At 36.2% G+C, this 12986-nt stretch overlaps 1 protein-coding gene across 3 annotated transcripts in view; it reads left to right on the top strand.

The window, feature by feature from the left end:
- The window catches only part of MNAT1 (MNAT1 component of CDK activating kinase), a 213433-nt gene that overhangs the window by 128081 nt on the left and 72366 nt on the right, over positions 1–12986 (top strand). For 2 of the 3 annotated variants that reach the window (XM_006043870.4, XR_003112274.2), the window contains one exon: positions 6953–7074. The exons of the other annotated variant lie outside the window; for it this stretch is intronic. In XM_006043870.4, the coding sequence (XP_006043932.1) occupies positions 6953–7074 (122 nt within the window). The remainder of the gene's footprint in view (positions 1–6952; positions 7075–12986) is intronic. 3 annotated transcript variants of the gene reach the window in all.

The raw sequence follows: 12986 nt of genomic DNA, 5'->3' as shown, positions 1-12986 counted from the left end.
AACCATGTGAGTTTAAATTAGTCTTGGAGTATTTTCTGGTTGTAATTTAGCCATTAACATACTGATTCAGTCTCTTTCCACTCCCACATCCCCATATATCCATTCTCTGCTCCTGTTTATTAAATATTGTCTCAAGACACAAAATATTGGTCTAGTAATATTGCTGTCTTCTTCATTGCCTTGTTTTGTAGACTTTGCCTGTCCTCAGAGGTCGCCCACAAGTTGCACTGTTTCAGTTTTCTACCTTTCATCGATTCTTCCTCTTTTGATTTTCTGTAGTCCTTAAGTTCATACCATATCATTTGGTGCCACGTTAGATTTAGTTCAGATGTTAAGTATCACTACTGAATCATACAGTGTGACTTCTTTAATCTGAATCCATCTTTTCCTGATAATTTAGAATAATATCACACTTACTGTTTTGGTAGGAATATCACTTTGCATCCAGAAACTTTTAAACACTTTGCCACTAGTCACTTAAAAGCCTCTAACATTTTCCTCATATTGAGATATCTGGTCTCTTGATGATTTTCTTTAACTTAATTATGTCAGTGATTTGAGAAATTTGGCATCTATCACACACTCAGTTCCCTGCTAGCTCAGATGGTAAAGTGTCTGCCTACAATGCGGGAGACCCGGGTTTGATCCCTGGGTCGGGAAGTTCCCCTGGAGAAGGAAATGGCACCCCACTCCAGTACTCTTGCCTGGAAAATCCCATGGATGGAAGAGCCTGGCAGGGTCGCAAAGAGTCAGACACGACTGAGCGACTTCACTTCACACACCAATTTTGGGGGGAAAGATTGAATGTTAGGGGACTAGATTGACTAGGGACTAGGGGACTATCATTTGTGAACTTTGTTTTCTCATTCTCAAGGTAAATAGAATTATCACTAAATAATGTTTTTTTCTTTCTAAATGCCATAATACATTTTTTTCTTTTTGAACCTCTGACATTTTGACTATATCTAAATTAATAGAATTTGTATAGAAATCTAGGACTTACTATATCAGGCTAAAATTGAGCAACAGTGATCATATTGTCTAAAAATAGGATATTGAAAGATGGTTGTGGTTTGGTAGATCCCACACTGGACAGGAATTAGGAACTCTTTGTGACGTTAGGAGAAATTTACATTTTAGGAGTCTTAGTTTCTTTATCCATAAAATAAAAAAATTATGGGAAAAGAACACAGGGTTTAAAATCTGACACCCTTTGCTTCTAATCCTCAACCTGCCATTAACTCCAGTGTGATCTTGCGGAGTCACATATCTAAACCCCTATCTTTGTCTATAAAGTAGAGATGATACTGTTTATCTCATAAAACTATTGTGAATATTAATGAAATACCACATTAAAAACCTTTAGACTGTTGTCTGGCACTGAGTTAATAATGTTAACTGTTGTTATTATATGAACTTTTATGTACCCACAAACTTGGCAGAAAAGACTGGATTATATGACATAATAACTTCAGTAACTTGGGTATCATTACTGATAGAGAATGATTACTTTTAATATGTTGACCACCAGTTTAATGACTTAAGAGAGTCTCTCTTTGTTTGAGTATTGCCTTCCCTGAAAAGTATTCCGGCTCTTGGAATTATCCATTTTGTATCATCTTTCCTGGGCCTTGCTTCCTAGTTTATAATGTGAAAATGGAGTAATCAACATAATCTAGATTACTGTGTTATGGGATAGCTATAATAGGTGACCCTTTAAAATTCTTATAGTTTTTTCTTTTACTTGTTCTCTTCTTTTTTTTAAACCCAAAACTGTGACAGGAATACTGGACTTCTGTATCATGTGGCAGGAGCATACAGTACTTGGTAACTTATGAAGAAGACACTTTGAAATAGGGATGTCACAGTGCTACTCAAAATGTCCTGCTTAGGAAGACCCCTTTTTAACCTATGTAATACTCTGTACTCAGATTTGTTGTTCAGAAGTTGGATTACTGAGAGGTTATACAAGATGTAGCTTGACAGTTTCAAATTTATTTAGAAAGGCTGTGAAACATATGGAGGTTCAGGGTTAAAATAATGTTAATGGTGTTTTCCTATATCTCACTTTTATCTTATTTTTTAATGTGTATTATTTCAGCCACATAAATGAACAAATCAAATATCTAAAACCCATTTTTTAAAATTGTGGTAAATATATATAACATAAACTTTATCACTATTTTGAAGGACATTCACAATGTGCACCCATCTCCACCATTCATCTCCAAGATTTTTTTATCTTCTCCACTTGAAACTCGGTACTCATTTAAATACTGATACTCATTTCAATACTAACTCATCCCTTGCCTTCCCACTCTCTCTGGCAGTCATCATTCTGCTTTCTGTCTCTATAATTTGACTACTCTAAGAACCTCATATAATTGAAATCATACAACATTTGTCCTTTGTGTGACTGGCTTATTTCATTTACTTAGCATAATGTCTTCAAGATTCATCAGTGCTTTAGCACATATCAAATTTCTTTCCTTTTTAAGACTGAATAATATTCCATTATTCAAGCTGGATTTAGAAAAAGCATAAGGACCAGATATTAAATTGCCATTTGTAAGATCATTGAGAAAGCAAAGGAATTCGAGAAAAAATCTGCTTCTGCTTCATTGACTATGCGAAAGCCATTGACTGTGTCAGTCAGTCAGTCAGTCAGTTCAGTCGCTCAGTCATGTCCGACTCTTTGCGACCCCATAAATCACAGCACGCCAGGCCTCCCTGTCCATCACCAACTCCCGGAGTTCACTCAGACTCACATCCATCAAGTCAGTGATGCCATCCAGCCATCTCATCCTCTGTCGTCCCCTTCTCCTCTTGCCCCCGATCCCTCCCAGCATCAGAGTCTTTTCCAATGAGTCAACTCTTCGCATGAGGTGGCCAAAGTACTGGAGTTTCAGCTTCAGCATCATTCCTTCCAAAGAAATCCCAGGGCTGATCTCCTTCAGAATGGACTGGTTGGATCTCCTTGCAGTCCAAGGGACTCTCAAGAGTCTTCTCCAACACCGCAGTTCAAAAGCATCAATTCTTCGGCGCTCAGATTTCTTCACAGTCCAACTCTTACATCCAAACATGACCACAGGAAAAACCATAGCCTTGACTAGATGGACCTTTGTTGGCAAAGTAATGTCTCTGCTTTTGAATATGCTATCTAGGTTGCGCATAACTTTCCTTCCAAGGAGTAAGCGCCTTTTAATTTCATGGCTGCAATCACCATCTGCAGTGATTTTGGAGCCCAGAAAAATAAAGTCTGACACTGTTTCCACTGTTTCCCCATCTATTTCCCATGAAGTGATGGGACCAGATGCCATGATCTTCATTTTCTGAATGTTGAGCTTTAAGCCAACTTTTTCACTCTCCACTTTCACTTTCATCAAGAGGCTTTTGAGTTCCTCTTCACTTTCTGCCATAAGGGTGGTGTCATCTACATATCTGAGGTTATTGATATTTCTCCCGGCAATCTTGATTCCAGCTTGTGTTTCTTCCAGTCCAGCGTTTCTCATGATGTACTCTGCATAGAAGTTAAATAAGCAGGGTGACAATATACAGCCTTTTCCTATTTGGAACCAGTCTGTTGTTCCATGTCCAGTTCTAACTGTTGCTTCCTGACCTGCATACAGATTTCTCAAGAGGCAGGTCAGGTGGTCTGTGTGGATCACAGCAAACTGTGGAATATTCTTAAAGAGATGGAGATACCAGGCCACCTTACGTGTCTCCCGAGAAACTTGTATGCGGGTTAAGAGGCAACAGTTACAACCTTACATGGAACAACTGACTGGATCAAAATTGGGAAAAGGGTCCAACAAGGCTGTATATTGTCATGCTGTTTATTTAACTTATTTGCAGTGTGCGTCATGGGAAATGCCAGGCTGGATGAATCACAGACTGGAATCAAGATTGTCAGAAGAAATATCAACAACTTTATATATGTAAATGATACCTCTCTAATGACAGAAAGTAAAGAGGAACTAAAGCGCTTCAATGAGGGGTGAAAGAGGAGAGTCAGAAAACTGACTTAAGAGCTCATCATTCAAAAAGCTAAGATCATGGTATCCAGTCCCATCACTTCATGGTAAATAGCAGTGACAGATTTTCTTTTCTTGGGCTCCAAAATCACTGTGAACGATGACTGCAGCCATGAAATTAAAAGACACTTGGTGCTTTGAAGAAAAACTATGACAAACTTAGACACATATTAAAAATCAAAGACATCACTTTATCAACAAAAGTCCATATAGTCAAACTTAATGGTTTTTCCAGTAGTCATGTACGGATGTGAGAGTTGGACCATAAAAAAGGCTGTGTACTGAAGAGTAGATGCTTTTGAACTGTGGTGTTAGAGAAGACTCTTGAAAATCCCTTGGACAGCAAGGAGATCCAACCAGTCAATCCTAAAGGAAATCAGTCCTGACTATTCATTGGAAAGACTGATGCTGAAGCTGAAACTCCAATACTGTGGCCAGCTGATGTGAAGAGCCGACGCATTAGAAAAGACCCTGATGCTGGGAAAGATTGAAGGCAAAAGGAGAAGGCAGCAGAGGGTGAGATGGTTAGATAGCTCACTGACTCCATGGACATAAATTTGAGCAAACTCTGGGAGATAGTGAAAGACAGGGATGTCTGGTGTGGCATTCCATGGGGTCACAAAGAGTCAGACATGACTTAGTGACTGAACAGCAACAACATAGTCCATTATATTGTATATCCTATTCATTAATTAATTGATGGAAACATGGGTTTCTTTTATCTCTTGGCTATTGTGAATAATGCTGCTATGAGCACAACTGTTCAAGTTCTTGTTTCCCTTCCTTTTGGGTATAACCAAGAAATGGAGTTGTTAGCTCATATGGTAGTGCAGGTGCAAGTGTTAGTTGCTCAGTTGTGTCCGACTCTTTGCAACCTCATGACTGTAGCCTGTCTATTCCTGTCCATGGATTTCTCCAGGCAGAAATACTAGAGTGGGTAGCCAGTCCCTTCCCCAGGAGATCTTCCCAACCCAGGGATCGAACCTGGGTCTCCTGCATTGTAGGTGGATTCTTTGCCGTCTGAGTCACCAGGAAAGCCCCGCTCATATGGTAATTTTATATTTAATCTTTTGAAGAATTGCTATCTGTTTTCCACAGTAACACCATTTTACATTCCCATCAGCAATGCACGTGAGTTCCAATTTCTCCACATCCTTGCCAGTGCTTGTTATTTTATGTGTTTTTTGTTTTTGTTCTGGATAATAGACATCCTAAATAGCTGTGGGTGTTAAGTGCTACAGTGGGGCCCTCTGTATTTGTGGGTTCCACATCAATGGATTCAGCCAACCATAAAATTCCATCTGGGTTTGGTCAGTTTGTGGACGCAGAACCCAGGGATGAGGAATCTGGGGATGGGGTGGGCTGACTGTACTAGTATGCCATTTTATATAAGAGACTTGTGCATCTGCGAATTTTGGTATCTGGATCTTGGCACCAGACCTCTCCTCCACCCCAGAGATACTGAGGGATGACTGTTTATCATTATAGTTTTGATTTGGATTTCCCTAATATTAGACTAGTGATGTTAGTCATCTTTCCTTGTGCTTATTGGCCATTTGTGTATCTCTGGAGAAATGTTTTTTCAAGTCCTTTCCCCAGATTTGGTGATGGACTTTTGAGGTCCCAGTGTCAGAGAAGCTATTAATATTATGTTAAACTAGCTAAGATAATGTTACAGCATATTAAAGTTGTTGAAGAGAAAAACCATGAGTCACATACAGACATCTTCAGTGTCTCATTCATCACTGCCTCAGCTGCACTTGTAAGTCATGGTTTTTACCTTTTTTTCCTCCTCCTTTAAATAAAAGAGAAAACAATTGCTTTATGTATCCAACTTAGTAATATAGGGGAAAAAGAAAAGGAAACTAAGGGAGGTAATAAGAGAAATAAATTAAAAATTAGAAAATATTGGAACTAATAACTGTAAGAACTAGTTTTTATTAGAAAGTTAGGACATAGAGAAACTGATGAGAACTATACCAAGAAAAGTAACAGAACTATAGTTAGAATCAGAAAACATGGACTGTAAAAAAAATACACATACTCAAAAATTAGAATGCTATGCTCAGATTATAAATATGGAGATCTCAATGTAATGGTGCTATGTTGCTGAGTGGCATTTTATTTTGTATATTTTTAATCAAATATGGTCTTTTAATTTTAGTTTTCCAGTGGTTCTTTTCAGAAAAATATGTGGATATTTTATCCAACTTAGTTTTTAGCATAAACTTTTCTCATCTTGTGTGTGTGTGTAAGTAGACATCAAATACACACATTTGATAAGTAAGTTTACTTCCATTATAGACTCAGAATAGACATTCTGTGGCAAAACTTTGCACATAATCATTTCATTACTGTGCTCCCTATCTAAAACTTTCAAGAAAGCACAAATTATCAAAATTGTAATAGGAAAATGTGAGAATAGATTGTGCTTATATATTTGGTGAATTCTGCCATTGACATTGGGCTTCCCTGGTGACTCAGATGGTAAAGAATCTGCCTGCAATGCAGGAGACCCAGGTTTGATCCCTGGGTTGAGAAGATCCTCCGGAGAAGGAAATGGCTACCCACTCCAGTATCCTTGCCCGGAAAATCCTATAGACAGAGGAGCTTTGCAGGCTATAGTCCATGTGATCGCAGAGTCAGACATGACTGAGCGACTAACACTTTTCACTTTCACCATTGACATTGAACAACTACTCTTTAAGGCTAAATTTGAATTTAATGATGGATTTGATTTTCTTCCTTTAAATTATTTGTCGCTGTGTGTTAATTATATAATGCGGATTTCAGTAATACAATGAAAAACAGGTAATATTTTTAACGTGAAGAAATTTAGCTCATCTTTAAAAACTGCAAATAAGTAGTAATATGAAAGTAATATTTACAAGTATTATTTTCTTTCATTTTTCTAACAGGGTCAGCATATTTCATTAGCACCCATTCAAAAACTTGAAGAAGCTCTGTATGAATACCAACCACTGCAGATAGAGACATGTGGACCACAGGTTCCTGAGTTTGAGATGCTAGGAAGACTTGGGTAAGTGTCTAGAAGAACTTTTCATTGAGGAGCTGATGTTTAGGACTTTGTTGTTTCTGTTTTTAACTGAAACTTTAACACTGTTAGATTCTGAGTTTATAGAACTTTACTCTTTTGTGAGAAATGAATGGTGCTTAATGCTAAGTTAATATATTACTTTTTCCTACTGTCTTATTAGGTCTTTTGAAATTGAATTGTACTAGTTCCCTTTTAAGGATGTCATTGGCAGACATACTGAAGTAGCTCTTCATTTTTGCTCACTTTGTATTTTTTAGAAATAGGGGCCTCGTATTAATAGTCAACTGTAAGCCATGAAAATAGAATTGAACTCCTTGCCATGAAAAAGAGCAGATTTACTATCAGTTGAGTACAGTGAAATTATATTTATGAGAAATGAGCTGTAAAATATATTTTGTCAAAGGGTATGATATAGGACTGGCCTAATGGCTCAGAAGCTGTAGCATCCATTTTTGAAACGAACTTGGGGTTATGGCTTTTGTGAGCCATGTAGATAATCATAGTTTGTCTTGGGGGAACACATGGGTATTTGTGTAATTGGAAAGTGTAGGTACAAATTTTGTTGAATGGAGCACATTGGATCTTGATCTGCTGTCTCAATCTAAACTATTGAATAATCTAAAAACAGTTATTTCTTAATAAAATAAAATAGCTTAAAGAGTATAATATGAAAGGAAAATAATGAATATAGTGATATGAAGTAAAAAAAAAAAATGTAGAAAAGGGCCCCGACAACAAAAAGCAGATAGATGAAACAGATGGTAAAACCTACATGCATCTTCAAAACCACAACTGCAACTTTGAACATAGTGCATTGTATTTTGCATATGAACATGGAGGCTCCAAGTTGAAGTTACTGTTAGACTCGTAGATAATTTACTTATACACTACTTTCTCTAGTTTTATAGTCTCTTTAAAAGTCCTGTAACCTCCAAGCATAAAGTAGAGAGGAAAAACGAAGCCTAAAATTCCCAATTGAATTTGTGATAACAAAAGTATTAAATAATTGGCCCCATTTTCTCTGTATTTTCATTTTGAGACTCTGATTTCACATATGTAAAACCTTCTGATGTTGTTTTACAGTCTTGAACGCTCTATTTTGTGTTTTTTTTTTCAATCTTTTCTTGAGTTTGTGTTTTGAAAGTTTGGATAATTCTTCTTGTCCTATCCTTAAGTTAACTTCTTCTTCTTCTGTGCCGTTCTTGCTGATAAGCTCATCAAAGGTATTCTTTCTGATATTGCAGTTTTCACTTATAGCATTTCCATTTCACTCCCCTTGGTAATCTCCATCTTTTTGTTGAAATTTCCCATTTGTACATATTACCCACTTTTTCCACTAATTCCTTTAGCTTATTAATCATGTTATTTTCGAGTGCCTCTTTAATAGTTTCAGCGTGTCTGGGTTCAATTCTGTTGATTACTTTATGCCTTAATATTAGATTTGTTTTTCTTGCTTTCTTGTGTTTATTGTAATTTTGTTTGAATATTGGATAGTTTGTGCAACAAAACAGTAGAGACTTGAGATAAATAAAATTGATTGCCAGAAATATTTATGTCCCTTTTTCTGTCAGGCCATTCATGTTGAGAGTTGAGTATCAAGTCTGTAGTTTGATCGCAGTTTTGTTGTGGCTGAAGTTATCATCCATGTATCATAGGCTTCAAATTCTTCTAGCCATGATCTGTTGTGCCTAGTATGAGGCCTGGAGTGCTGGAGGGTTTTTCTTACCTAAAATTTTATTTGAATCTAAATAAAGGATACAGGATCATGATTTTATTTTGTTTTAGTGGTTGGGGGACTTTCAATTATTACTGAATATTTAGAATATAGTTAGTTCCAGGATTCTAGAAGTATATTTTCGTCTCTCTCAACAAAGACTGTGCAATATATTCTGTATCCACAACAGTTAAGAGGACAAACTGTTTAGATTACCAGTTTGTATGTATTTCACGATTGACTATAAATTTCAGCTTTCTGTGGCTAACTGGTGGAGAAATTTCTAGATTGTCAATAGTGATGTCAGAATTCCTAAAGAATCGTTGATTTTTTCTTGATGTAAAAGTATCTACCAAAATAAAAGGTGTCTCACACCTTCCTTCTGTCCAGACTTTTATCTTAAGAAATGGATTGAATTCTATACAGACAATTTCGTTTTGGGAACCAGGATTAATTAGCTCAGGTGGTCTCTTTGGTGACATGTTATGACTTCATACTTAGCATTTGCCAAAATAAATCCTAAATTAATTTCTTATTTTGCTAGTTCATTTTCTTTTCTGGAATTATTATTTGAAGCCATATGCTTTCTTCTTTAATAATTACTATAGATATAAGATGTAATCTGATTTTCAGAAACACTTGGAAAGAAATGGAAGAAGTTGCTCAGTGAAGTGACTTTTCAAAGAATAATTTGGTATCTACAGAGGTACTACTCTTAAGGTATAAGGAATATAAACTTTAGTTGACTTAAGGTATAGTAGTTACACATCTCTTCAAAGGTTTGTCCATATCTTTCTTTGTTAGAAGATTGCATCTGCTAAGCCTAAGGTATCCGTTTACAGTGGGCTCTCTTCCTTCCCATAAAACTCTTAACTTCTATTCTTCTCTTTTACTGTTACAACAAATTTTCAATTTTATATTATGCTATCCTATAGAGGAGACAAGTTCAGTTTTTCTAGATGCAAATAGAGAATTAATTAACTACCTTATCTCCACTTCTTATATCTGTTTTGAAATCTGTATGACATGATGAAGTAAAGAATACTGCATTTTGTAGCTTCACATTAGTTGGTGCAAAACTATGGATGTAGACACTTTGAAAATAATTTTAATTATATAATTTTGGGAGTATGTGGAATAAGGTCTTGGGAGGCATTTTGTCTTCAAAGAACTACATTTGTGTCATGTGTAATTGGAAAAAGGATAAAACTGAAAGTACATTGCCATGAGATTTTAGGTAATTTTTACTGGAATTTTTCCTAAAGTTAGTTAAACTTGGGAAGTAGATGAAGAATAAATGAAAATTTCTCATTAAGGAGGGTATTATGAATATGTAATTATAGTTCAGATTGCACTGGCAGTATTCTTCAGGTTTGCTCAAGGCAGTATGTAAACATGTTTTATTAATTCTGTGCTAGTGGGAGCAAGCATTGGAGAAACTTAACTGCTAATTGACATTCCCCAGACTGCTGCTTTAGTGGTTAGTTTAGTAAAGTCTCATTGATTGGCATTGTGAAAGAGTCTTTTTAATAATCAACTGGCTTTGTAGTTAATATTTTACTACTTTCCAGCCAGAGTATTTCCCTTAACTAATATAAACTACAAGCATTTATCAGTTTAATTCATCGTATTATTTAGTCAAATATCACTACCATTTTAAATATCTGATTTATTTAATATGAACATTTCATTCATGAACCTACTACAGAAATAAGGAAAACGTTTTATAGGATAAGCTATAATCTTTAAGCAAGATGTATATTTTTCACGTTTCCTTATTTGTGAATTTAAGTGAACCATTTGCTACCAGATTGCTGTAGAATAAAATTTTAATCTTCATTTCTGTAGAACATTTTTGTATGTTTCTCTGTGGTAGAATGTTTTAGCCAAGTGCATACATTCATTTCTATCTCTTCTGTTAACATATGTAAGTTCCATGCTATCAACTATGAGAGCTTTAAATAAACAAACTGTAATATTTTAATATCTAGAGTCCTTCCTAACCAGTTGATGAGATCATTTTCTTATTATTGTGAAATCAATTGTGAAAAAAACTGTGGTCGTAATGACAGTATTGGATTAACTCAGTTAACTAGAACCTGATGATAATTAGAAGAAAGTTTCTTGTTTGATCTCCATCAGCACCTGTCAATTTTGTTTTCTTTTGTGGCCATAGATGACATAGATAAAAATCAGATTGCTGAACAGAAGTAACTGACCTGTTACAAATCCGTATGGTTATTGGCAAAGCAATTAAAATGTTCATTCTTCAGGGAATAGGATAGGGTATAGTTCCCCTAAAATAGAAGATCCACCTATCTACCTTCATCATAAGCCTGGAGATTTTTTGTCTTCCTTTCTTTTTTCCTTCTTTTCTTCCTTCAGTTCTTTCTATCTGTCTCTTTTTCTGTCTCTCTCCCCTCCTCCCTCTCTCCCTCCCTTCCTTCCTCTTTCCTTTCCTTTCTCTCTTTTTCTCTCTCTCTCACTCCCTCCTTTTCTTCCCCCTTTCCTTCCTTTCCCTCTTTTGAAAGTTTAGTTGATTTAGAGTATTAGGTATACAGCATTGTGAGTCAGTTTAACCTATACAGCGTGTTAAAAAGCAGAGACATCACTTTGCCAATAAAGGTCTGTATAGTCAAAGCTATAGTTTTTCCAGTAGTCATGTATGGATGTGAGAGTTGGATCATAAAGAAGGTTGAGCACTGAAGAACTGATACTTTAGAATTGTGATGTTGGAGAAGACTCTTAAAATTCTCTTGGACTGTAAGGAGATCAAACAAGTCAATCCTAAAGAATATCAACCCTAAATATTCATTGGAAAGACTGATGCTGAATATCTAATACTTTGGCCACCTGATGCAAAAAGCTGACTCATTAGAAAAGACCCTGATGCTGGAAAAGATTTAAGGCAAAAGGAGAAAAGGGCAGCAGAGGATGAGATCGATAGATAGCATCTTTGGCTCAGTGGACATCAATTTGAGCAAACTCCGGGAAATAGTAGAGGGCCATGGAGCCTGGTGTGCTGCAGTCACAAAGAGTTGGACACAACTTAACAACTGAACAATAACAAATAAATATTTAGATTATTTTACATTATAGGTTATTATAAAATATGAAATATAATTCCCTGTACTATACAGTAAATCCTTGTTGCTTATCTATTTTATGTATAGTAGTTGCATATATTAGTCCCAAATTCCTAATTTATCCCTCTCCGTTCTCTTTCCCCTTTGGTAACCATAAATTTGTTTTCTGTGTCTGTGACTGTGTTTCTGTTTTGTCTCTGGATTCATTTGTATTATTTTTTAGATTCTACATTGTAAGTGATATATATTTGTCTTTGTTTGAATTAGTATGATATTCTCTATGTCCATCCATGTCACAAATGGCAATATTTCATTCATTTTTATGGCTGAGTAATGTTCCATTATGGGTGCACATATATCCTTAGGTGTAAGATTGCTGGATCATATGGTAGTTCAAACTACCACACAATTGCACTCATCTCACACACTAACAAAGTAATGCTTAAAATTTTCCAAGCCAGGCTTCAGCAATACGTGAATTGTGAACTTCCAGATGTTCAAGCTGGTTTTAGAAAAGGCAGAGGAACCAGAGATCAATTGCCAACATCCGCTGGATCATCGAAAAAGCAAGAGAGTTCCAGAAAAACATCTATTTATGCTTTATTGACTATGCCAAAGCCTTTGACTGTGTGGATCGCAATAAACTGTGGAAAATTCTGAAAGAGATGGGAATACCAGACCACCTGATCTGCCTCTTGAGAAACCTATATGCAGGTCAGGAAGCAACAGTTAGAACTGGACATGGAACAACAGACTGGTTCCAAATAGGAAAAGGAGTACATCAAGGCTGTATATTGTCACCCTGCTTCTTTAACTTCTATGCAGAGTACATCATGAGAAACGCTGGACTGGAAGAAGCACAAGCTGGAATCAAGATTGCCGGGAGAAATATCAATAACCTCAGATATGCAGATAACACCCCCCTTATGGCAGAAAGTGAAGAAGAACTAAAGAGCCTTTTGATAAAAGTGAAAGAAAAGAGTGAAAAAGTTGGCTTAAAGCTCAACATTCAGAAAACGAAGATCATGGCATCTGGTCCCATCACTTCATGGAAATAGATGGGGAAACAGTGGGAACAGTGGCTGACTTTATTT

Source organism: Bubalus bubalis, chromosome 11 (genome assembly GCF_019923935.1).
Source record: "Bubalus bubalis isolate 160015118507 breed Murrah chromosome 11, NDDB_SH_1, whole genome shotgun sequence".
NCBI lineage: Eukaryota > Metazoa > Chordata > Mammalia > Artiodactyla > Bovidae > Bubalus > Bubalus bubalis.
This window is presented reverse-complemented; position numbering and strand designations above follow the sequence as displayed.